Source organism: Phanerochaete carnosa (genome assembly GCF_000300595.1).
Source record: "Phanerochaete carnosa HHB-10118-sp unplaced genomic scaffold PHACAscaffold_4, whole genome shotgun sequence".
In the NCBI taxonomy this organism is placed as follows: Eukaryota; Fungi; Basidiomycota; class Agaricomycetes; order Polyporales; family Phanerochaetaceae; genus Phanerochaete; species Phanerochaete carnosa.
This window is the reverse complement of record NW_006767631.1, coordinates 674,934-699,669: the sequence shown is the minus strand read 5'-3', so window position 1 is coordinate 699,669 and position 24,736 is coordinate 674,934. Positions and strand designations below refer to the sequence as shown.

The following is a 24,736-nucleotide window of genomic DNA, read 5'->3' as shown; positions in this document are numbered from 1 at the left end:
TTCTGAGACTCTGCTGTGCGGGGTTGAGAGAAGGCGATGGCTGGAGTCTGGAAGAGCGGCTGTGTTTGTTCCTGTTTGTGGGGTATTTGGGGCAATTGATGGGGACCGAAAGAGTGGAAACGCGGGGTTGGAATGGGGAAGCCGGTTGGCCGGGCCAGCGCACAGAATTGGAAGGAGGAGGGCGTCCGTAGGCGCCGCCCCCCAGAGCGAGAAAGTGAAATCAACGCTTGCCTTGGCCTTGTCTTATCCCAAGGGTCTCACTCTATTTACACCGCTTCATTCCACTCTCTTACCTCGTTCCCCTCCTGCCCCGCCCGCGAACGACCGTCCACGACCGTCAACGACACCCACGACCACGACAACTTGCGATGGCGACCACTATGTACTCCAACTACAAGCCCCATCGCCAAGAGGGCTTCCATCTACCCTCCCCTGCCCCCTCGACACCCCCAAGCAGCGACGGCACCCCCGCCAACGCCGGCAGCTCCTTTGACACCAACAACCTCTTCATCTCTCCGCCATCATACCTTTCCGTGCCAGAGACATTCAGAAAATTCCCCGCCGGCGATCACGGCTCAGGCGGCGCCGGAAACATGGACTTCACCGACGAGCTCGCGAGTCTCATCACTCATCCACACCCCTCGTCCCACGAGCGATCCACACAGAGTCCTGTTAGCCCGTACGACGACTACCGGCCCTCGACAACCCACAATATCTTTGATATCTCCGCCCCAACGAGCCATCACCATCACAGCTCGAGCCATGGCAGCTACGGCACCCCTGGCGCGGGCGGAACATCTGCTTTCTCGCTCCCGCCGAGCTCATCCCTGCCAATGCACGCGCCAACGCATCCCCTGCATGAATTCACCACCCACGCACACTTCAACAGCACCGTCCCCGCAATCGGCTCCTCGATGCGCTATGAACCGCCGTCGTCCTCGCACGGCCATTCGCAAAACGCACAGTCGCATCCCTTTGCGCTCAACACGTCTTCGAACGGCAACGGGTCGCATAACGGCAGCAGCGGGAACAGCGGGGAGCCCTCGAGTGTGAGCTCCTTCAGCTCACACCTGTCCGGCCTGTCCAGCTTCTCCTCGAACACCACAACGACGAACGCAACGAACCCGGGAGACTTCCTTACCAGGCAAACTCCTTCTCCGTCTTCCAACGGGCCGCCGACATCCTCGCACGGCCGTTCGCGCTCGCGCAGCCGCTCCTCCATCCTGTCCGATCCACATCCACCACCAAGCACGAACGGCGGGCCCGCGCGGCGCACGCGCCCAAAGCGTGGAAGCATCTCGAGCGTGTCCCCGCCCCCGCTGCACCGCGGACACATCACCCAGCCGCTTATCATCCCCCCGCCGTCCTCGTCGCAGAACAACAGCGCACGCTCGCCTCTCGGGGTGCACCACACCTCGGGCTGGTTCCACCCGGGCTCGTCGCTCGGCACGTCGTTGCCGTCGATGCACCATGGGCACGGCCTCCCCGGCAGCCTCTCGAACTCGCTCCAGACGAACATGGGCATCGGCTCTATGGGCGAGTTTTCGCTCCCGACACCTGACAGCGTGCACGGCGGCTTCTCTGCGTTTGGAGGGGGCGGCCTTCCGCCGATTGGACTCGGTGGGAGTCCGAAAGATATCAACGGCATGGGTATGGGTATGGGCGGAAAAGAAAGCCCGACGAGCGCAGGCGCACCGGGAACAGTGGATCTCGCGGCGAAACAGTGAGTGTTTCTCGGTCCTTTATCCCTCTGAAGCATGACCGAGCTGTGCCCGCAGAGCTGCGATCGCGAACGAGAAGCGGAGGCGGCGGAGAGAGTCGCACAACGCTGTCGAGCGACGGAGGCGGGACAACATCAACGAAAAGATCTCGGAGCTGGCTACGCTCATACCAGAGTGCCTCTTGGATCCCAACGGTCAGTCTTCCCCTTCCCGTCGCGGCCTTCGTTTCCCGCTAAACTCCCGTAGCTGCCACGATGACCATGCCCGCGTCTCTCTCCACAGCGACCAGCGAAGACTTGCTGCTTGCCAACGCGACCCCTCAGTCCCCGAACCCTGCGAACTCGCCAACGGAAGGACCAGCAGAAACTGTCACCAAAAAGGAAGAGGGCGACGAGAAGGACGGCGATGCCGGAGGCGTCATTAAGGCGAACAAGGGCATGATCCTTAGGAAGAGCGTCGAGTATATCCGGTGAGTCATGGTTTCACACCTCGTCAGGGCTGGCTAGGAGACGAGGAATATCTCATGGCGGCATCGTTCCGCGAATGGATGGGGGAATATGTGGGCTCTAGCTTGCATGGTGGTGGCGCATAAATGTCTCTACGACTACTTCGCTGGAGCCTTTCGAGGTTTAAACCTCGGGAGCCGATGTGTGCATGTGAGGGCAAGCGCCGAACACGTGAGCTGCCTTCTCTTGATGGCATCCACCGACGCCCTTCCCGCCTGACCTCGGAAGTGTATGCGCCCCGCAACAGAAGCGGCGGATGTCGAGGGAGAACATCGGGCGTGGCGCGCGAAAACAGGGCGTTGGAGTGCTAGTCGGATGAAGGTGGTGCATGTATACGCGGGGCATTCTTTTTATTCGGGTTATCGGTCCTACGTGATCATACGATGTACTGACGAACAATCTCGCGTTCTATAGGTATCTTCAACAGCTCGTGTCCGCCCAAGCTTCGAGGAACCGTGACCTCGAGCAGCAGCTCCAGCATCTCCGTGTCTCGTCGGGGAGCCAGGCTGGCGATAACGGCAGCGCGAACGAGGATGATACTCTCATGCTGCACGAGGAGGTCGGCGACGATTTCCTCAACATGAACACTCCGTCGACAAACGGTGTCAACGGACATCGTAGACAAACGTCCACCAGCAGCCGCTCCAAAAAGTTCACTGGCTTCGAGCTCGACACTGTTGCAGAGATGGACCAGGACACGGACAATGAGTACGACAGCTACAGCTACCACCGGCATGGCCGGTGCGACGCCGACGAGGACCAGGAGATGGACCGTCCAAGCACCGCCGGCACCGGCATGGGTGCCAGCCCTCTCAGCAACGAGAGCGCGTCAGACGAGCTCGAGGGCGAGGGCGACGACAGGGAGCAGGAAGAGCGCGGCCGCAGGGGGCGCGACGGACGGCCGATGGGCTTGTCAGGAATCAAGACCGAAGAGGGCATGGAGTCTTCGTAAGGTCTGCGCTGAGGACAGGCCCGGGTCTCAGGTGAGACTTCGGGCAGCTGTCCCGCAAAAGGCGGAGCGGCAGGTCTTCACCTTTGCCGTTACTGGTCGAGCGGCGGTCGATACCGCCACGTCATACGTGCTCGGCTGGTCTCCTGCTTACGTCCTTTCTTTATTCTCTATCGGTGTTGTGTAACGCAGCGCCGCCCTGCCGATCTTCACAGTCATCTTCGTCCACCTTACGCTCTCTCTTCGCATCATATTCATTCGTGCCATCCGGCTACATTGAAGTCTTGAATACACTGCCTCTACGCGTCCGCCCTTCGGTTCCCGCAGCGTTTTCTGCCCCATCATTTTACCCACTCCGGTCCAGGCTTTCGTCGTACTCAGCATTCGACTCTGGACTCTTGTCAGCGCAACGCCTCCGTCATCGCTTCTCTTCCTCCCTCTCACGCTGCCACGGCCCTTCCACTGGCCCTCGCGAATCCTCTATTTTCTTTCCTGTACAATCCCTTTGGTCAACTCTACCCGTCCTGCTCTCCACGCTCTTCTCACGTTAATGTGCGATCACATCATTCTCTCGCCTCTGCAACCATTCACCCGTTCGACGCCACTCCGCAAGCAAGCCGTCAATTGTCGATTGTACTATAGCCCCTCGCGATCTTCACACACACTGTCTTCCTTTCCTTCCTTCCTCCCCTGCTCCGTCGAGCTTATCTCGACCCCGCATATACGTTCATCCTCTCATTCCCTTCTTGGTTGTCGGTCGGCGAGGGCGCAGACGAGGGTGTGTAAGCATGGCGAGGAGAGACCAACTCAAATGGATGTCACCGAGTCCTGCAACTATCTAACGAACGTTTTTGCTTACTGACCATGACTCCTGCTTGCCTGTCATAACTTCTTCCTAGTCCGTAGTATTAACTAACTCGATCTCTCCCACACATGTGTAGTATATGATAGCTACTTTCCCTGTCCACTTCCTACAATCGATTCCGTCAAATCACTCGCATCGCCCTGGCGTCGTGCTTGCAATGCCGCTTTTGCGTTCCGCTAGATGTGAAAGATAGTGGGGTTGTATGAATCGCGCAGTCGATGGACGGCGCACAGCCTAGCCTGGGGTCCCGGGCTTCCACGAAGAAAACAGCGTTGCTTGTACGTCAAGATGTTGTAAAGCCTTCAGTCGCCGAGGACAGTCGTCCGCGCGCCGTTCTCTGCTCAGGGTGGTTCTCTCTTTCATTTCAATCCTTTTTCATTTCAAAGAAGTGGAGCGTTAACTACGCATGATGGATCAGACCTTCAGGGGTACAGACGTGTATCCCCATCGCTCAGTCGCCTTGTGCAGAACACGAAGGTAATCAGAGGGCCCAAATGTACAATGTCCGGGATCGGACGCGAAGTTAATTAACTCAAGACGACTGCGTCTCTTTGTAAGGGATCCGAACATAGTGCCCCCGCGCCGTGGGGGTGTGTGGGGAGGAGAAGACATGCGTGCGTGAGGGAGAACGGAACGGGAACGGTGCGCGCTCTCTGAGATGTTGAGTGTGCGAACCCGAAGAACGTCACCGCGGCAGGCCACTGCGCACGGCCTGCGCAGACACAACATGCTTTGCAGGCGCTAGCTCCGCCGTGTCCGAGGCGGGGCGCTGTGCTCGCGCTGCATCTTCGGACGTGCGGCGTCTCGCAGACAAGATTGGATATTGCCGCGGACAAAAGCTGGGGAGAAATACCGGCTGGGCGCGCGGCAACGAAGAAGAAAAAGAACAACGGTGACCTCTCACGTCGTGCAAGGACGCACACGACGTGCCAGGCGTCCAACACGAGTCGAGTCGGAGGTGCGGCCTGCTTTTCGGACGGCGAACACCAAACCCTGGTCCTGCACGCGCGGGCTGAGCCCATGCTGGCAGACAAGGTTCCGCAGATAGCGTCATCGCAGCTCTTGAACTGTAACGCCGCAGAGCAGACGCGGATGGGGGCCACGCGCGAACGAGAGGCCGGATGGGCCTTCGCGGTGGGCTGTGACTGGTACGAAGCATCGAGGGGCCGCTGACGGCTGCTCCTTCCGCGCCGTGGGATGGGAAGAAGAGACCCGGATGGGGAGACAGGGTGGGGGCTTCGAGCTTCGCAGGACAAATCACGTCGTGTCACTCCGCCTTGGCGAGCATATCAACGGCTGATCGGAGTGTGGCGATACCTAGGGGAAGCGCGATACCGGCAAATCTTGCGTCGAAGTCCACTGGACGCTGCACAGCCGAGCGTCCTAGGATGCGCCGCAGAGCAAAGGCATCGACAAAGAAGCTTGGTCTTGAAAAACGAACGCATGGTCCCCTCTCGTTATGTGCAGTAGGGCCGAAGTTTCGTGGTATTATTTCATTTGAGGCAGAAGGTTTGCGAGGAGCTCGTACATGATGATGACCAAATGTTGTCCGTTGCCCATGTAATTGCTATAGTCAGTCTGCAGAGATGCTGTCGTGCTTGTCCTGGGCTGCCTAGGAGTATATCTGTTAGTAAAGGAGAAGACATTCATCGAGTAATGCACGAGCTATGCACGCTGTTCAGCCAAAAACATTACCCTTCATGACCCAAGATCCGTCCAGAAATGCATCCGAGTCGGGTCGTAGAGTTCCTCCCCAGCATGCAGGCGCCACTGAGAAGACCCTAGACATGGTATCAGCCCGGACCCTTTTCAAAAGAGTGGCGTCAAGGAATAGGAAAACGAAGTCCTGGCGGCCGCGCCTACAGCTACCACAATAACAAATGAGCAGCGCCCAACAATCAAGCATGAAAAGCAAAGCCCAAGACGTACCGGTCTGGCATTGCGCGAAGCATCAGAAAGGGATAGTACTCGGAAAGCACAAGGACCTGTTGCAGAGCCCGTCCAGAGTTCGCCCCGCATGTGGCCTTAGGAAGAGATGCTTCCGGTTCATTTTCGGCCAGATCTTCGAGCATGCAGAGATGTTCTAGTGGAGGACGAAGTCAAGAACTGTATCAATCGAATAGGGGGATTGTATGGACACGCACTGAGTTCGACTTCTACCCCGCAATGATGACACAGAGAGAGAAGCAGGAAGGGCGCCTTACCCCGCACTATGCTGCATGTAGCGTACGTCGCTCAGGCCCAGTCGTGGGACGGAGATGGGCCTGACATAACAAGACGGGCGAGACAATGAGGCCTGAAGAGGAAGATCTATGCCAGGATTTCGGCAGAGAACAACCAAGATGGCAATAGAGCGGCCCACCGGTTGCCGGCGGGATCGTTGGACAGTCGGCTATGAGTCATTCATTCATGTGTCCCCTCTCGCCCGAGTACGGCGAACGAGTGCTTGCACCCTGCAAAGCACACCCTTGTTAGTACCTTGCAACGAGCTCCAGACGCCCGTCAGCCTAAACGACACCAGGCGTAAGTGGGATGTCATACGAATAGACCCCGAGATACAAAGTGAAACAACCGTCTACTAACAGGATGTTCTGGAATGCTTTGAGGCAAACCACATCGAGCATCGGGACCGCGAGGGAGGAGGCCGGCCACCAGCCCTGTGCACCAATGGCGTAAAGGCCTTGCACATCGATACAGGCCCAGGCAGCCCAGCGTGTCCCTGATGGGTAAAAGGTAATTGCACTGATCAGCTACGATAGGTAGGCCTTCAAGAAGCATACCAGCCGGAGGCGCGACGGGATTCGCTCGCAGCGGAGTGCCAAAAGCAACTCCACAGCGACGCGGATGGTTTGATATGTACCGCGCAGTTAGGACGATGGACGCCAGAGCATTGTGCGGGCATGATGGTGCTTTGCCGCCTTGTGTAGTTGAGTGACTGCGATTCGACGGAAGCGGGTTCGTAATGTCCGCGCATAATGCATCCGAATTTGACCGGTAACGTTCTTTTGAAAGCCGTGGATCACGAGGAGGCTTGCCTCTACGAGGCAGCAGCAACGAGCTTACAGATCCCGAAACAGACGACATGGTGCGCGATGATGCCGCACAATCTGTATCAGTGAGGCGAAGGAGTCTGTCAAGGGAACCGGACGGAACGGTGGAGGGAAGGAGCTCGCATAAGGAAATCTTGCAGTGTTCCATGGAAGCTAAGCGGCCTCCGGGGCGCTCTTTTTGAAGGTGAGGCGGTGAGCTGTGCAGCTCGACCAAGCCCATTCGCTGTCTTGACATAGGCCCAAAGCAAAACGCTCATGGGATATTATGGATTGTGGTTGAGATTATTGGGATGGTCCACGGCAGAAGCGCACCGACATTGACACAGAAGAGACTTGGATTAATTATTTAACTGCATCAAAACGCTCAGCGAGCCGGTATATAGTAGAATAGGACCGGTCACTAACAAACACCTCCGACTTCGCTAGCAGTGGACTGGGCTAGATTGTAAAGATCGGTCTCGTACAGAACTTTGCCCTGTCTTCCTTTGCCTAGTCAGCCTGTGTGGAATAAAAATGAAGTGGTATTAGTAAGTATCACAATTACAATTCTCAGTTGGAAGGCATGACTCAAGCATTATCTCAATGAACATAGCCGGGCTAACTGTGATGGTTCAAACGGAATATGCCGAACGTACTTGAGACAGAGGGTCCAGAGATGTGCGTCCATCCTTCTCTCAGCGACGTTTGATATCGCACCTTGAAAGAACGGAGAAGCCTCCAGGCGGCGTTGTCCAGCTTCGAGCCAGATGCCCTGTCAGCGAAACCTGATCCAGCTGTCAGTGAGACGTGCCTTGAACTTATGAAATTGCCCGAGGAGTCGCGACTTACCGTTCAAATCACGGCAAGACCCATGCCTCACAACCTGTGCCTGTGCGTTCCTCCAGTAGAATAACCTTCTGCGTGAACACTGCGGGATATAGCGACCGAGTTGATGGATACCAGGAATACTGATACGTACTTCTATCCCGAAGGTCGGTTCGAGCCATGTTTGGGAAGGACCAGGGAAAAAGGCAAAAGGAAGAGACCCGGAGGCCGAACGTTGCTCGGATGCAAGCAGTGCTCCCGCCTGCCACGTTCGCCGACGAAGACCCGGTGGGAAGTCGGCGAAGCTGTCATGGATCTTTTCCAGCCAAGGCACATCCTAGTCGCCGGAGAAACACATATAGTAACGTTTGGGGAGCGACGACTTGCCACTTAAGCAGCAGAAGCCGAAGAATCCTGGCATCCATCGGTCAGTCTTGCACGATAGGTATTCTGGCGGTGATGACACACTTACAATGAATGGAGCCATATTCCGGTATCGTTCACAGCTCTAAAAAGATAGAACGAGGAACCAGTGCGCTATGTTGTTCATATCAATTATATACGGGATCTGTCCGGACGAGGGGTAGTCGCAGACGTGTGATCATGCTTCGGAGTCCGCGTCGCGTTCCGGAATCGCTGATCATCTCCTGCGTCCTCCGCGTGAGCAATTCGAGATGTCGAATTTGATTTCTCCGTACTGTCATGCAACGGTAAATCAAACATGTGCAATATTCCGAAGGGTCTCGGCCCATCATGTAATGCCGAGGCGAAGCACAGGGCCGGGAAGCCGATACCAGGACTGTAACACTGCAGCATCAGCGCTGGGAGCATGCTTCCAGCTCATACCGACTTGAATGCTGTTGGTCAATGAAATCCGCGTGCTTCCATCACGAATTCCCTACAAACTAAGCCCCAGGTGAGGACGAGGGAAGGAACGAGATACACAACTGGACTTACTGGGCGGGCCACAGAGCTTGTCTGAAGTGGGTAAGGGGTGCATTCCATGTATAAGTGTACAGTGAATGCAGCTTAGCTCGGGAAGACGGAAGGCGAGCCATCACGTCCAGCAGAGGTAAGCATGCTTGACTGGTGACAAATAAACTGGAGAGCCGCCTTCAAACCTTTAGGTAGGGGCATCTTCGGATTTGAGTAGTTATCAGAAGCAATGGCCATGTTTTAAACAAATATTAAATAAAGAATTTGATAAGTAGAAGGTATCGGTATCATGATATCATGTATATGTGTAGGAGGTGGACAAGAAGGTGCCCTGCGACAACGAACACTCACACCACACATGACGTAATCACCTCGGAGATTGCCGCCGCCACAAAGTTGGATGCCCTGGATTTAGCATGAAACTGGCGAAATACTTGTAGTCAATTATAGAGTATCATGGTGTATATCTCAAGGGTTGCATATATTACGAGTTTGATTGTATGTGGCGGTAGGGTAACCTTATGTCAGGTCCGTCACCAGCACTCCAGGCATATATAGTGTTTCTTAAAGCCTCGCTCGCGGGACCAAATATTTATTATTTAGTCCCACCGTATGGAGGGATGTGCGTGGAGTAAACGTTAAGATATTCAAGCATATATGTGCCTATCTGTGTCTTCATCTGATCCCTAAATTAATTTAAATTTTGGGGATAATCCTGAGATACTTTTGGATAGTATGATAATGCCTACGGCTTCGAATCGTGGATTATGGATCGGATGCTGACCTCCGGCAGTGCTGCAGCATCGAGGATCAGGAATGTCGACGACCATACCTGGGCATAAAAACATCGATCACGCTCACTTTTTCACTGCACGGTGACTTCAGTGCAGTCAGTGTAGGAGCTATTGTTGACAATGTCGACAATACACAACAGATAGTGGTTCAACAGCAACTGACCGTCGGCTATACAATGGCAGACACGGGTTTGGTAACAGCTGTTGTTGTGCCACGAATAACGGCTCCTATTTCGCACTGTGGCAACCTTTTCCGTCTGACCATGTTATTACCAAGATGAATCTGAATTCAGACATGCATTTGACATAAATCCATGTAACATCTGCAAGCCTCGATGACCAGCTTGTGTGTGAGCACGGGCATCAGCTACTCTATAGATAAGACATCAGTTGCCACGCCTCCAATACGTACTACGGAAGCCACTAGCTTAAGGCGTGACTTTCGTAACAACGGTACCTTCAATCCACTCCTCGAGATCATCGACAATCTCGTCTGCATGAGAGAGAATAAGCCAATGGTCCGAGTCATACTCTTTCATCGTCACACTGTGCTTGCTGAACGCCTCGTGCGCAAAAACCGTGTATCCAATGATGGGAGCGCAGACTTCGTCATTTTTCGTTGCGCCAAAGTAGATCGGCGCGCGGGCCGGCGGGAATTTGCGCTCGGAAGGGATCTCTGCAGCAAGGCCCTTGCATCAGCCGCGCCAGGGGGGGGGGGGCAAGTCTACAGGGATATGAAGACGTACGCTGGTCGTCCTCGGCGGCTAGCTGGCTCGTCACAACCTTGTACCAACACACCGGCGCCGCAAAGCCGTCACGCCTGAACGTCTCCACAAAGTGTTTCGCGTCTTCCTCAGAAAGGTAAGATGGTAGAGGCGCAGTAAAGTCTTCGAGTAGGGTCCGCTTGAGCGCGCCCGTCGGGCATGCGCGATCTCTCAAGATCTTAGGATCGTGAGCAAAACTGATGCTGACAACCGAGTCAATCTACGAAACATGTTAGTAGTTGTAGAATAAGGCGTACGCGTGACATTTACATGTGCCAGTAAGATCTCATGCGCGTCCGGCTCACTCATGAAACTCCAGTAGCCGAACGTTTCATACCCGAGCTGCTTCTTCAGGAAGCCCTGGAGCATTTGAGACTCCTCCGGGGACAACACTTGTAAGAAAGAGAGGGCGAAGAACACGTAGGCGAGTATACGCTCGGGGTAGTAGTTTGCAAGGCGCGAGGTCGCCTGGCAGCCCCTGTAATTGGCGAGTCTGCATCCGATGGTCACCAGATAGGAGGAGCGAGACTACTCACCAGTCATGGCCTACGGCAATAACACCCTCAATCTTCTCGGCATCCAGGACATCGATAATATCTTTGCATATCAGACTCGGGACGTACGCCGCCGGGTCAGTAGGCTTGTCGGTCCCACCATACCCAAGCATGTCCAACGCAAGCACGCCGTACCCCTTATCCTTCAGACGAGGCACGATGTGGCGCCAGTCATAAGACGTGGATGGGAAGCCATGACAGAACAGCAGAGTCGGCTTGGAGGACTGGGCAGGGGAGAAGTAGTAATTGTATGTCAGGCCGCGGGAGATGACGACGTCCTTGTACAGCGATGCCTCCATGATGCGATGATACCGATGGTAGAGAGACAGAAGCGAAGCGACCTGTGTGCTTATGTATCGCAATAGCTGGTGGCTAGCCGGCACTACCTGAAAGTTTCAGGTAATATCGGCTAGCTGCTGAAACTTGACATGAAAATGTCACGGACAGGCCATCTGTTCAGTAACACCCTGAGTTCTGAAACTCGGCGAGTTTCTGAACTCGCGTGACTTCCGGCGCTGTCGGCCCTGTCACCGCGCTGTCACCCGCACATGTAATTACACTTATGCAATATGACAACCATTGTCTGCAGACAAGCCACTGCTGTATCCCTTCGATACTGGTCATGGCGAAGGCTAGGACTGTCCTTCTGGCTCATGCTGAGCAGCAGAGGAAGCATAGACTACTGGCTTTGAAACTTTCCAACTACTGTTATATATTCCCAGGCTAGTCAGTACTTCATTGTGGTAGTATTACTTCAAGAGTGCTTCTACGTCCTTCCCTTTATCGATTTATCCTTCACCTGTAGCGGAGCAATGGCTTCCGCGGCTTCCCGCAGGGTAGCCGCCTTCCAACAGTCGCTGTCACTAGCTTCGGCACAATGAACAATGAGAAAGTTGAGAGAGGCAAGCTCCTCGGCAAATACCCCTTGAGAACATTTTGTAGGCCCCCCAGAAGCTGACTGAGGGGTAGTAGCAGCAGTTCAGCGGGTCATATAAAAAGGAATAGTGTGACGATTCTGACGAAGGTGCTGTCGCCTAATTGCGCGACGCAGCAAGGCAAAGGCTTAGCGCTTCACGGTTGTCACACACAGTCACGAAACGATCACGTCAAAGTCACATAAGTGCTTAGGTCTGAGTTCATCAACTCGCGCGAGTTTGGAAACGTGTTCGGTGATGGCGAGCTCAGCGCTCGCCCAAGGTGCGATTTCCCCCAAGGAGAAGATACATAAGCGTGAAGTTCTGCGACAGTCAAACCTGCTGCGGACTGCTGTACACAGCGCTGCAGAGCATTGTACCAGGTCTCAAGGCATGTTGTGCACAAGGTGCGCGGCGTGGCAAGGCAGGGCGCCAAAAGGCGCGCGTCTACTACTAGGCTCCTGTCCACCCTCCTAACCTCAAATACAAGATACCGATTCCAGGGGAATCGCAACTCGAGTGTTACTGAACAGGGCCTTATTCGTATAAGTGCAGGAAAAGGCCGCAGAAGGATACATCGGCACTCAGCGCGGGCGACAATGCAGGTCCAGAACAGACTGCTGAGACCAAGGTGTCGATTTGGTTCCTCCGGCGCCCGGCGGGCGTCCAACGCCAGCTTGCTAGACGCACTTCACGACCTCCATTATCCGCCGCCGCTCAGATTATGGCTTGCCGCTGTCCTGGACGCTCTCCTACTTGTGTCTGCTTCCTATCGTCTGTGCGCATTCTCTCAAGTCTCGGATAGTGTATTGCAGTCATGGTAGGTCCAACTCGAATTAAACCCTGACCTTGCAGTGGTACGTCCATTTCGTGCGCGGTGCAAGCATAGCTCAACATTAACGCATTGACAGAATGTACATACTCGATGACTCAGTTACGCGTATACTGCGCGGGCGCTTTCAAAGTTGAACAGGGCGGTCGAAATGGCGAAGAATCTCGACGTGTGTTTCCATAACTTTTGTGTCTTACGATCTTGCTAACTGACAAGTTCAGCAGCTCTATCGACTCAGTCGTCTCTTGACAACGTTCAACTTTGACACAAAAGCATCTGCTCCTTCTGCCCTTCTGTTCGGCGAAGCCTTACGACATGTTCTGCCGACGTGGTTCTCGACGTTTCAGCCTGCTCGCTGGTGGTACGCCAGAACGCGAGTGAGTTCCGCTGTCATATGCCCTAAGTCCATTTTGAACGAGCGCGGCTCCTTGAAGTGTTGGGCTTGCTCGTGTATTTCAACATCGTCGCCGCATGTGACAGCTTTTGCTCTACCGCTTCGCCTCTATACCATATCCAAACGGACAACATGGCGCAAGAGCATCGCGCGATGTCCACATCGACAATGTTGTGCACTATCGTCCATCCCGGATGCATCTGCACTGCTGAAGTCCAGAAGCATTGAAATGCGACTCCACCGGCCGAAGAAGAGTATGTGAAATTGACCGTCTACGGATTCGGTGGAAGATCTATTCAGCGCATGTAGCGAAGACCGTGATAGAGTATGCGCGCCTAAGAAACTGTATATGTGTTGTAGATGACTGTTCCGGCAGATGTGCTTTTCCCAGGCAACACACATCTCGTTCGCACCGGTGACAGGAAATCCTCCGTCCAGCCTTCACAATCTCACTACCGTCCGAGCCCCTGCGTACGACCCCCGATATTGATCACACAGATCCCGTGTGCGGATCATAACAGAATGGTTATGTTTGGACCGTCGATGCACGCAGAGAGGAAAATGTGGAATAACAGGGATAGTTACTGGATGGATGGGGCCTTGTGAGGTGAGTCTTGCGTGAAGTAGAACAGGATGACGCTGATAGCGAGGCTTGTTTCAGTGTTCCGGGTGTGGGCATTCTCTTTCGATCCTGCGCTGTGTGATATAAGTCCCTACATTGCCCTAAAAAATCTTGCAGAAGTTTCGATGTATACACGCACGCAAGCATCTTTCCAATTTTAGACCAGTTCCTATGGTTTATGTGTATCCCAGACCTCCTGTCCATAGCTGTGCGTGTCTACGTGATGCCCAGTTCATAGCTTCCGACGCGCCCTGCACTACGAGTGCGATGGGGAGATCGCCGCGGTGTGCCCGCTTCTGAATATTACGGTGACCCATTCATAGCGGTCGATGATTGCGGGAATGAATAGAGTTTGGGCATGCATTCGCATTGGTGGGTGGGCCGGCGGCTCATGGCCATCCCCGTTCGCGGATTTGCCCGGCATTGCAAAAATTGCTCCTCGTTGCGCGGTCTTTGCGCCCCGTTTCTTGTCCACGGCGGCGCTGTGAGCGCGAACACATACAGAGCGGAGAGGGAGGACGCATAGATCCTTGGTTAAAGTACGTCGTTTTCCATCTTGACGCCACCCTAATAGTATGTTGGCGCAATTACCCCGCGGCTCTGCGATATCGCGCTGTCCTGGCTCTGCTCGCTCGGACTGCCGTCAGGTCACGGCGACCCATGCTTATTCGCGCTACCGTCTCATAAGGCTGAACGCTACGCAGAAGGATGTCTATAAATGATCCCCATGCACCGCCGCAGCGTGGAGGACAAGCCGATAGCGATCCAGGCGATGGTTCTCACTGCACCTGGGCCAGCCTTCTCGCTTATTCTATTGTTGTTGCTGCCGCCATAACGGTGATTACCATTGTCACTTCAAGTTTCCTAAGTCTGTTGCTCCTGAAGACATACCATCCAACGTCTGGTGTGTCTCCCATAGCTGGGTAGACGACCATGACCTCGTCAAGGTATCGACGAAGATTAACGGAGAGCAATGGCCTGTCTATATCCCAGGTGATATTACCCTCGACCACGTTCGCATAGAGCTCCTGAATATGGGCGCCGAGTACGTCTGGTTGGATGTGTTATGCTTAAGGCAGAAAGGACAAGCCAAGGACGAGACGCAACGGCATGATGAATGGAAGCTTGACGTTCCCACCATCGGCTACACCTACGCTCGTCGCTCGATACTCTGCATCACCTATTTCAATGGGCTCGGTCTACCTCTCGATACCTCGCCAGCCATTATGCGTTCGACACGACAGTGGTTCAATCGCGTCTGGACATTGCAGGAGTCTCCTCCCAGCTGGCTTCCGGGAGGCTTATCAACCAGACCTCTCGTAGATGCTCGTACGTTCTTCGACCGTCTTCGCGGTACCGTAACGGCGGTAAACAGCCGTGACGATGGTTTTAGTCTTGCCCAAACTCTTCGCGAACGCTCATGCACCAAGGAGATCGACAGGATCGCTGGGCTGGCGTACATCTTCCGGTGCCGCACGCTGCCTATCTACGACGAGAATGTGGGTCCGGAGGTCGCGTGGACCCTGTTACTCAAGCACATGGACCCGCAGCGGCGAACGGCGATCTCTCTCCAGTATCCGCCGTGCAGTCCTTTTGGTTTATGGGGATCATGGGAGAGATTCTTGCATTCTTCGGAGACCTCTCACGCCGGTGAACTCCGCTCTTTAGCGGGAAGCTCCGAGGACGGCAGCCTTAGGCTCGTGGATCCCAACCAACTCTACACTAATGCACAGGGCGTATACTGCCATTCTGGCTACGTCACTGAATCATGCCATATCTTACTGGGCGGTACTACTCAAGCCGGAGTGGAAGAAATCAAATTATCCTGTGGAGATTAGGGGAAGTCTGTCAAGCTCTCGATCCTCAGCAAGCACGGGATCCTCCTAGACGGCATGTCGTACTGCTTGATCAAAGCCAGAGAAGGGGATGTGGGACACTGGGTTTTTGGCGAAGTACTAGCTAGAGAACAGATTGTAGACGAAGAGGGGGAACTCTCAGTTGCAAGATGGGCGGTCATCCGGGTCGATAAAGACGAGGGCCAGCGACTGGAGACACATGTAGCCGCCAGGAGGCGACGGAGGCGGATAATATACTCTACCGTGGAAGAGGCGGCACATCGGAGCTCAAGGGTACACGACTATATTGCAGTATGTGATCGCTATGTTACGACTTGACTTGCAGTGTAAGTGCGATTGACCATAATCTCATATCAACAGGCATTCAGTAAGCTGGCTGAGCACGAATTGGACCGCGGCTTTGCGACACCTTTGGTTCGTATACAGCTGTATGATCATTTATTGCCAGCGTGATTGACACATGTGACGGTCAGCATTACATACTCTGCTCAGTACAGAACAGGCCCGGCTGGTGCATACTGGCCGACCCACCTTGGAAGCCCCAATATACTCGTCCCGCTGTGGCACAAGTAATAATCCCTGGATTCGTCGAGCAACGGATCAAATGTGGAGACAACTTCGCCGACGGCAATCGAACTGTCGTTTGGGTCCTGGCTCAGCTGGCTTCAGTGGACGGGACTGCATCTGCTCGTGATCTTTTTCAGTCCTCGGGAAGAGGCAAATGTTACACTCTCCAGCCTCCCTCTCCCTCCATCGTCCCTCTGCAGCGAATACACATTGGCCAAGGAGCGATACCCAACGAACTCGCGGACATCCCTTCTGATCACCTACCAATTGACGATCTGCTCGCCAAACTCAACGACGTCCTCGGGACATCTTATACGCTCGAAACTTCCGGTGTTCGTGGCTGTTTGGAGTATGCTGTCAGCACTTCACGTGATTTCGGGGAGGTGTACGGCACACTACGCCCACAGTGGTCAAACCGGCGGCGGCCCGGGGACCTTGCCACAGTACTTGCCAGGATTAAGGATCGTCGCGACAAGGTCGAGCAAATGCGAGACGAAGCCATTCACGATCACTCCATCCAGAACTCCCGAATCCCTCCTCGACGTGTCTGGGACCTGCTCAGCAACCGAGTCCTTCCCTTCTATGTGATGCCTTGTGAAGATGGAGAGGACCCTAGTTGCTTGCCTGCTGACCTATGGACTGTGTCGCACTCCTGGGTCCGCGAACAAGAGCGCGTGCTCATCATGACTCCAATCAACGGGTGCAGATGGCCTGTCCCGATTCCAAACAGCACATCACTCGACCACGTCCGTATCGAACTGTTGAACATGGATGCCCAATACGTCTGGGTTGACGTCCTGTGTATGCGGCAGGAGGGCCAAGACGACAACGACGACGACAGAGTCCGGGTTGAGGAGTGGAAGCTCGACGTACCTACAGTCGGTCATGTTCACCGAGCCAACCCGCGCGGAAGACCGTGTATCACGTATTTTAACGGCCTGGGCTTACCGTTTGATGCGTCGCCGATGGCTCTCGAATCGGACCGGCACTGGTTCAATCGTCTATGGACCATGCAGGAAGCCACGCTCAGCTGGTTGCCCGGTGGACTCACTGCGACATCTTTCTCCCATAGCCCAAATTTCTTTTCTCGACTGCAGGACCTCATCTCGAGTATGTCTCAATGGGACGGACTCGCTGAAGTCATTCAAGCCGTCAGCAGTCGCCATTGCACCACAGAACTTGACAGGATAGCCTGTCTTGCTTATCATCTGCAATGCCCAACGCTACCACTCTACGCTCTATCGGCTTCCTTGGAGCCCGCATGGACGTTGCTCATCAAGCACATACCTTCACGGACTAGGACGTGTTTCTTCTTTCAGCACGAATCTGACGTGCCGTTCGGATTGTGGATCTCGTGGAGGGGGTTCCTGACGTCCCCACGAGCGTTACTGCACCTTAATCAGACACTTGACGCAGAGGAGCTGCAGCCGGTGGATCCTCTGCACGTCTACACCAATGAATCCGCACAGTATTACCACGCCGCATATGCTACTAAGCGATGCTACATTGTATCCTTACCCGACGACACTCACCGAAGCACTAGTGGGCCGCAAGTGTTCCAACTGCGCTTCGACGACTCGGATCGTGCTGAGCCTACCACCGTGGAAATCTCCGCTACCAAAACGCATGGATGTCTAATCCAAGATGTTCCGTATCTCTTGCTCGGCGTCGGAAACCCCTGGAAGGATTGCTGGGCGGAAGCTTCCGCTCGATGTGTGCTGTTGGCAGCCGGATCCAAAGCACCTTCAACTGCACCTTTCGCTCAACCTGATCGCGGTAACATCGGTAACCCTGGCACGAAGGGGGGCAGCAAGGAAACCGACCTTGGCGCTCATTGGATTGCCGGTAAGCACCCTTCAACACCTCACGAAAGGGTTACCGCTCAGCTCGTTCTTAGCGAGTCCATAATCATGCCCCATATCTAGGCCCAAACGTAAATGCAAAGTCTGCTTGTGACCATCATCTTCTTTCACATCTTGATCAATTGCCACGCCGCGCACGCCGTCATCTTCGAGTCCTATAGTCGCTCCTCGACAATCTTCCGCACCGAGTTGTGCACTAGCGTACGCCGTGTTATTGGTCGTCGTGACACCGACTCGTTGCTCGTGCCTGTCCTGCCATGCTCGCCCCACGCAGGACAGAAGTACGCGGCCTGGTTCGACGGGACTACCAACCAGGTCGCCTGGTCGCACAGAGTCACCCACGCGCCGTCCTCGAGATGAGGAACACCCCGTGCGGCCGAGTGAAGGCCCAGGCAGACGCGCTAACTCGCCAGCCTTTAGGAAGAGCACCGTACAGCCGATGTCATGAATCTACTCGAGTTTACTTGACGAGGTGCGCAGATCGAAGGCTATCGTGAATAGCTAATCTGATGCTTTCGTTGCACATACACGTAAAGCCAGCCTGTTAACGAACTTCGTGATCGAGGTATCGGCAGACAGGTCACGGGAGGATTAAAAAGGGTGGTGTATCTCTTCATTTGGACACTGCGGATAAAATAGAGCTCGGCTTGCTATATGTAGAATAAAATCTTGACCTATACATACTCGCCATGCATCACCAAATACAGGGATACCTTACAACCATTTTTTTTTTCACTTTTCACTTTCCCTCGCCTTGTTAAACGCCTTCATGTACTTGTTGACATGCCTGCTCTTAGCCCTGGCCTCCTCGTCGCACAAATACACCACTCTCGTGTTGTCTCTCCCCAGTTCCTGCCCGACGAAATTTCGACCCTCGTCCTCGTCCATATAGATCACACCCCATTTGATCACCTCAAGGGCTTTCTCACCTTGCACGTCCCGCTCCCCGGCCATCTCAACTGCAACCGAAGCAGGGTGCAACGCTACGCCATGGTCCCAGCCGATGAACAAGAGTCGGTAGGGATGAAGGGGATGGAAAACGGGCAAAGTCTAGCGAATATGAGAGAGCAATGGAGATAGCGGGTCAAGTACGAGTGGGACGCCGTTACATCTGCTCGCTAAGAAGCGGTGCGCCGTTGCCTCTGGGAATAACGCGGTTCCAGAATTGCCGTGTCGATACCTCGATAACTGTAGGCATGTCCGTGACAAATCCGCCCACAGTCGTGTCCAAACCGACCTTGCGCATGTGTGCTACGAAGTTGTGAAGCGGACCATCGACGGCAGCCATCAATTTGCGCGTCGCCTAGGGCAGGCTTGTCATTTCGGATATGCAATGCTCGATGACAGGTTCGAATGCGTGCACCCAGGCTATCGGCAGGTTGCGCGGATGCGTCTAGTCTTGAACACGACCTGGTGATGCGGGCGAGCGGCCGGGTCGGTCTTCGTGGCCAGCCTGTGTGCAAGCATAAGTATCAGTTAGCCAATAAACATGGCATTAGTCACCATATCTCCAATACGTACAGAGATCACTAGCTCAAAGCTTGGCTTTCGTGGCAACGGTGCCTTCGATCCATTTCTCAAGATCGCGGGATATCTCGCCACCATGGGAGAGAATTAGCCAGTGGTCCGCGCCGTATTCCTTCATCGTTACACTGTGCCTACTGAACACCTCCCACGTAAAGGACGCGTATCCGATCTTGGGAGGGCAGGTATAGTCATGCTTCGCCTCGCCAAAGTAGATCGGCGCGCTGGCTGGTGGGAACTTGCGCTCGGGAATGATCTCTGCAGCGAGGTCTTTGCATCAGCCATGCCAAGGGGGACGGATCCACACGGATATAGAGGACTCACGCTGGTCGTCCTTGGCGGACAGCTGGCTCGTTACGATTTTGTACCAGCACGTCGGCGCCGCAAAGCCGTCGCGCCTGAACGTCTCCACGAAGTGTTTCATGTCTTCCTCAAACAAGTAAGATGGTCGAGACGCAATGAAATCTTCGAGTGGGCTCTGTTTGAGCACGTCCGTCGGGGCCAGGCGCTCTATCCAAGTCTTAAAATCGTGAAAGAAGGTGACACCGACAAACGAATCAATATGCGAGACGCATAAGTAGTTGTAGGACGAGGCTTGCGCGTGGCACCTACGTGTGCCTGTATGACCTTGTTCGCGCCCGGCTCACTCAAAAATTTCCAGTAGCCTAACGTCTCGTACCCGGGCTGCTTCTTCAGGAGACCCTGGAACACTTCGAAGTCCATCGGGGGCAGCACTTGTACGAAGGAGACGGCGAAGAACACGTAGGCGAGGATAAGCTCGGGATAATAGTTTGCAAGGCGCGAGATTGCCTTACAGCCCCTATTGTTGGCGGTTTAGCATCGGAGATAGCCCCCAATGAGGAGGATCGGGGCGAACTCACAGGTCATGGCCGACGGCAATAGCATTGCCAAGCTTCTCAGCATCCAAGATATCGACAATGTCTTTGGATATTAAACTCGGGATATACGCCGCCGGGTCTGTAGGCTTGTCGGTCCCGCCATAGCCGAGCATGTCGAGAGCGAGCACGCCGTAACCCTTATCCCTCGGACGAGGCACAATATGTCGCCAGTTGCGGGACGTGGATGGGAATCCATGACAGAACGGCAGGGTCGGCTTGGAGGACTGAGCAGGGGAGAAGCAGTGATGGTATGCCAGGTCGCGGGAGGTGACCTAGACCTTGTAAAGCGATGCGTCCACTAGATGATGACGATAGAGAAAGTACTGTAATGATATGAGGTCGAGCTGGGAGAAATGGCTCATTTCTAAGCGCGGATGCGCGCCTTGAGAACCTCTTTCGCTGCAAAGCCTGCCAAAAGAAACGCGTTCCTTGCGAATTATTTCGCAAAGTATTTTGTGCATGGTCTCCGAATTTATCGCACCTCGCGCATTCTGCCTCAAATCTCGTCCTTAGGTCATTTCGTGGTCTTCCAGGCGATGTTTGGGCATTTATGCTTGGAGATGGGGTCTCTGTAGGGGTCCTGGGGAATATGCCGGGGTCCTGCAGTGAGCCAGCACTCAAGACCTCCCGTGTCCTTCAGTTACGCCTTCTCAGCACTGTCTCTCGTCTGCAAAGGTGTCTGCTCTTCTGACTAATACGCTGCTGGTAAGCCATCTCGTGTAGCCGTTTCTTTGAGACATCATAGGAGAACGGGGTTATGAAGACGGATCGCCGAGGGCACGCTTGCGGAGATGCGCTCTGTCTCAACAATCTTGACAAGTGTGTCATGCCGGCATGAAAATAAGCGGAGGGTAGTAGGGTGTGCAGTTATCGAGCGTCCAAGTGTAATGTTTTATTCTGCAATGACAAGATATGCGCATCATCTTTCAGAGTATTTTTACTTTGAATGTGCAAGATAATTGCTGAACGAGCATACAAATGTGCAGCCAGGTCTACGCATCATTCCTTGAAATGTCTCTTTACCCACTTCTCACATCGCCGCTTCGGAGCTTTTGACCTGGCGTACCGCTCACTCGTCCATATCCTCCGCTATAGTCTCCTCCCAACAGCATCGCAACCTCCTCAGACCCCATGTATGCATTACAATCTATACGGCACATGCACGACGCGTCCTCTCCGCAATGTCTATGCAAGTTCGGGCCGCGGCTGGGTTCGCCGCGCGGCGGGTTCCTGCACCCCCCACCGTTCTCGCTGATCCTTGACAAGCCCCGTATACCACGGGTTGGTCTCCCTGCCTTTACCGCAAACCTGGCGCTTAGCGATTTTGCTCAGCACGCTTTCGTGTCAGTCTTGCACCTAGGCCCAGTCAGATGGAGGCGGGGACAGAGCTAATCGAGCCCGGTGACTCCAGATATCTCTATTTCATTTGAGCTCTGTCTCACGGCAGTTGCTGTAGGCCATTCCAGGCATCGAACATAGAGGAGTCGCCTGCCGGGCCTGCGAAGGGCCAATCTTTGGCCCAGCCTGCGTATGGTAATGCAAGTTACGGGAGCCGCGGCCGCTGCCAATGAGTTTCTTGGTTCCGCCCTCCAGTGCGATGGTTGGAGACGATGCCGCTCGCCACAGCTCAGCGCTTTTCCAGGGACAAACATCGCCCACTTGGGGACTTCCTGAGACGCGAGCATCGTGAGTCTTGTTCGCTCCAATTTGTTGTGGTTGGAGCCTTCTGAGACTAAATTCTGCTTATAGTACAAATACTGCCAGCGTTCCTCTGTCATCGATGGTCCTTTTGGTTTCTGCTTATTCCCGGGCAGCCACGCTGACCACCTGTCTCCCGGCGGAGCGTCTTCGTGAATCGTTTCTTGATCAGCCTCCGACAGCTCTGCCAGCTAACCGACCCCAGCTCGACGTCGACGACGCAAAGCACAGGCGGGCGTACAAGTGTCGCGCCTGTAACCGAAATTCTAGGGTTTATCCGCTGTCGATTATAAACTTATTTGTGCATAAATGCTCCGCGTAGTGCGTAGCATTATAACGCGCCAAGTCAGGTCAAGCGACTGGTGAACGTCAAAGGACCGCAGTACTTACTTACTTGCGGGTTTCAGCCATACCCTTAGGCCCACCCTATTCCTATTAATGCCCATCTTACCTGCCCATAGATATCTCATGCCAACGATAATATGTCAGTACTAGTGTGTCTGATGTTATTGATTCCAGCCTCGCATCGGCTTGCGTCTTTGTTTGGTGCTGTTAGAATCTGAAGTCTCCGCCTTCCTGTAAAGGCACATGTCATCTCTTCCGGCCTCCTCCACCCTGCGTACCGAAGTTGGGGGACATTAACGCGAAGGCTTTTGTTGGTTGGCAGCCCATTTATGTTTAATATCAAGCAAAAATTGGCGCGTTCAGGGGCAATAGCATGCGGTGTGCCCACGATCGGCGCTGCGTGAGTCGTCCGCTACGCATGTTCGGATCGTTTATTCGGCCTCGTTTTTAACGGACTTGCAGCTTCGCTCTACTTGATTTTGGTAGTAATAATGAATGTACAATGTGGGCTACTTATGATTAGCAGCTATTGTTATTTAAATTTTATTTCATCTCATTTTATTGAGGATCTGGGAACGCGTATGAATGGCGGGAAGACCGAAAGGTGTATGGAAAGACCCTGCTCAAGCACGCACGCATTTACCATGTTTTCAAGCCGTGAACTCGAACGCTACATGCCGCGCTATTACCACAGATCAAGAGGCATTCCCTCGAGAAGCCTTTGCACACTACTGCGCCTGCCTTTGAGATCTCGCAGAGACCTGACCTGGGGGTCGCTCTCTCCATCGCTTCGTAACTTTTGGTCGTACACTACCTCGGTCTTACTGCGACCCAAGCCTCGAGCGACAAGTCTTTGAGCTTGTTGAGCCTCCATATGAGCTATTCCCCATTCAACCACGCGCAGTCTTCCATCGCGTTCGCCCTCGGGTGCTCCGGTAGTCAGGATCCAGTAGCGGAGATCGCCTAGACCCAAGAAGGAATACGTTACGTCTGGCCTGACCACTCCCCACACGGTGATCTTGACTCGGGCAAAAGTATTCGGAGGAAACCATAGCTCTACAGTTTCTTCTTCCCCCTGCCATTCGCGCCTAGCCGCTTTGTTCGACGAGGATAAGATGCGACACGGTCTCAGCATGTAAACGGTTTGGGAAAAGCTTCCCGGACTATCAGTGTAAAGCTGCTCCCGGTTTACCAGCTGCAGCTTTTCCCCCTCGCTGAGGTCCCCTAGGTCGTGGGGACAGCCAAGAAATAGCCAGGTCAAGAATTCGGGGCGAAGATTCTTGAGCAGCAAGTTTAGCTTCTCGACGTACACAGGTAGGGTTGAGTGGGGGGTCAGGTACGTGAGGCCCGCGATCCGGTCTACGTCGTTCGTGCAGTGGCGCTCCCGGATGATTGGCCACAGCTTCTTGGCGTCATACTTGGCGTCCTCTATCGTCTTGCGCAACTTCTTGAGCCGCGTGAAGAGGGTGCCTTCGTACACGGTCGAGCTCCCGGTCAGGCCGCCGGGCAGCCAGCAGTCGCAGAGCTCTTGGAGCGTCCAGACGCGGTTGAACCAGTGCCGGTCCGATTTCAGCAGGTCCGGGGATACAGATAGGGACAGCCCGAGCCCGTTAAAATAAATGACGCAGATCCTGGACGGTGCGCTGTAGATGTTGCCTATGGTGGGCACGTCCAGCTTCCACTCGTTGGTGCGCGTGTTCGACCCGGAATCCTTGCTCTCGTCGGCTTGCCTGAGGCACAGGACATCCAGCCAGACGTATTCAGCGCCAAGATTCAACAACTCGATGCGCACGTTAGAGAGGCTCGTTCGGCGCGGGAAAGGCACTCCCCACTGCCTCCCGTTAATCGCCGTATCCACCGTCTGACGGTCCTCTTCGTCGACCCAGCTATGCGAGATTGCCCAAAGACGGTCGAGGGTCCTAACGTCGCCCGTACTGTTTCTGAGTCGCTCGGGCAGAGCAAAGAAAGGGAGTACACGGTTGCTGTACAGATCCCAGACGCGTCGAGGGGGCACATGTGGATTGGTGACGCAATGGTCTTGCACGGCCTCGTTGCGCTCGTCCTGGTCATCTTTCTTGCGCTTCATCATGAGACTGCGCACGTCGACGGCGGTGAAGTCAACATGCCACCATTGGCGTAGATACCCGTACAGGTACCCGAGGTCCAAGTAGCCTGCTTCCTGCAACTCGTCGCGGACATACTCGATGCAGTTTCGTAGATGCGGGGCGTGTAGCGAATAGTCGGTACGCAGAAAGGGATAGAGCATATCGAAGAGCTGTT

The 24,736-nt window shown here is 54.4% G+C and overlaps 10 protein-coding genes across 10 annotated transcripts; 7 read left to right on the top strand and 3 right to left on the bottom strand.

The window, feature by feature from the left end:
* Positions 1–131: 131 nt before the first annotated feature.
* PHACADRAFT_253511 (uncharacterized protein) lies at positions 132–1,742 on the top strand (the record flags this gene model as incomplete). Its single annotated transcript, XM_007394203.1, has 1 exon — positions 132–1,742. A coding segment is annotated over exon 1 (1,181 nt), but the record flags the coding sequence as incomplete, so codon positions are not given.
* Positions 1,743–1,748: 6 nt separating this feature from the next.
* Positions 1,749–4,187, top strand: PHACADRAFT_253510 (uncharacterized protein). The gene has a single exon (XM_007394202.1). The coding sequence runs from the start codon at positions 2,772–2,774 to the stop codon at positions 3,177–3,179; it is 408 nt and encodes a 135-aa protein (XP_007394264.1). The 5' UTR covers positions 1,749–2,771; the 3' UTR covers positions 3,180–4,187.
* A 5,722-nt stretch (positions 4,188–9,909) lies between these two features.
* PHACADRAFT_118086 (uncharacterized protein) lies at positions 9,910–11,398 on the bottom strand. Its single transcript, XM_007394201.1, has 4 exons — positions 10,926–11,398; positions 10,660–10,867; positions 10,372–10,609; positions 9,910–10,301 (listed from the first exon to the last, which is right to left on the bottom strand). The coding sequence occupies exons 1-4, from the start codon at positions 11,240–11,242 to the stop codon at positions 10,054–10,056; spliced, it is 1,011 nt and encodes a 336-aa protein (XP_007394263.1). The 5' UTR covers positions 11,243–11,398; the 3' UTR covers positions 9,910–10,053.
* Positions 11,399–12,352: 954 nt separating this feature from the next.
* Positions 12,353–12,721, top strand: PHACADRAFT_253505 (uncharacterized protein). The gene has a single exon (XM_007394200.1). The coding sequence runs from the start codon at positions 12,457–12,459 to the stop codon at positions 12,679–12,681; it is 225 nt and encodes a 74-aa protein (XP_007394262.1). The 5' UTR covers positions 12,353–12,456; the 3' UTR covers positions 12,682–12,721.
* A 1,335-nt stretch (positions 12,722–14,056) lies between these two features.
* On the top strand, positions 14,057–15,994 carry PHACADRAFT_253502 (uncharacterized protein). The gene has a single exon (XM_007394199.1). The coding sequence runs from the start codon at positions 14,740–14,742 to the stop codon at positions 15,541–15,543; it is 804 nt and encodes a 267-aa protein (XP_007394261.1). The 5' UTR covers positions 14,057–14,739; the 3' UTR covers positions 15,544–15,994.
* Positions 15,995–16,286: 292 nt separating this feature from the next.
* Positions 16,287–18,053, top strand: PHACADRAFT_91443 (uncharacterized protein; the record flags this gene model as incomplete). Its single annotated transcript, XM_007394198.1, has 1 exon — positions 16,287–18,053. A coding segment is annotated over one exon (1,767 nt), but the record flags the coding sequence as incomplete, so codon positions are not given.
* A 12-nt stretch (positions 18,054–18,065) lies between these two features.
* PHACADRAFT_93151 (uncharacterized protein) lies at positions 18,066–18,350 on the top strand (the record flags this gene model as incomplete). The annotated part of the gene is made up of 1 exon (XM_007394197.1): positions 18,066–18,350. One exon carries the CDS (start codon positions 18,066–18,068, stop codon positions 18,348–18,350), a length of 285 nt encoding a protein of 94 aa, XP_007394259.1.
* Positions 18,351–19,524: 1,174 nt separating this feature from the next.
* On the bottom strand, positions 19,525–20,682 carry PHACADRAFT_93100 (uncharacterized protein; the record flags this gene model as incomplete). The annotated part of the gene is given in 4 exon segments (XM_007394196.1): positions 19,525–19,772; positions 19,839–20,108; positions 20,123–20,334; positions 20,396–20,682. Coding segments are annotated over 4 exon segments (1,017 nt in total), but the record flags the coding sequence as incomplete, so codon positions are not given.
* Positions 20,683–22,188: 1,506 nt separating this feature from the next.
* Positions 22,189–22,629, top strand: PHACADRAFT_253499 (uncharacterized protein). The gene has a single exon (XM_007394195.1). It carries the CDS (start codon positions 22,194–22,196, stop codon positions 22,431–22,433), a length of 240 nt encoding a protein of 79 aa, XP_007394257.1. The 5' UTR covers positions 22,189–22,193; the 3' UTR covers positions 22,434–22,629.
* Positions 22,630–22,910: 281 nt separating this feature from the next.
* PHACADRAFT_253498 (uncharacterized protein) lies at positions 22,911–24,604 on the bottom strand. Its single transcript, XM_007394194.1, has one exon. The coding sequence runs from the start codon at positions 24,540–24,542 to the stop codon at positions 23,142–23,144; it is 1,401 nt and encodes a 466-aa protein (XP_007394256.1). The 5' UTR covers positions 24,543–24,604; the 3' UTR covers positions 22,911–23,141.
* Positions 24,605–24,736: the final 132 nt, after the last annotated feature.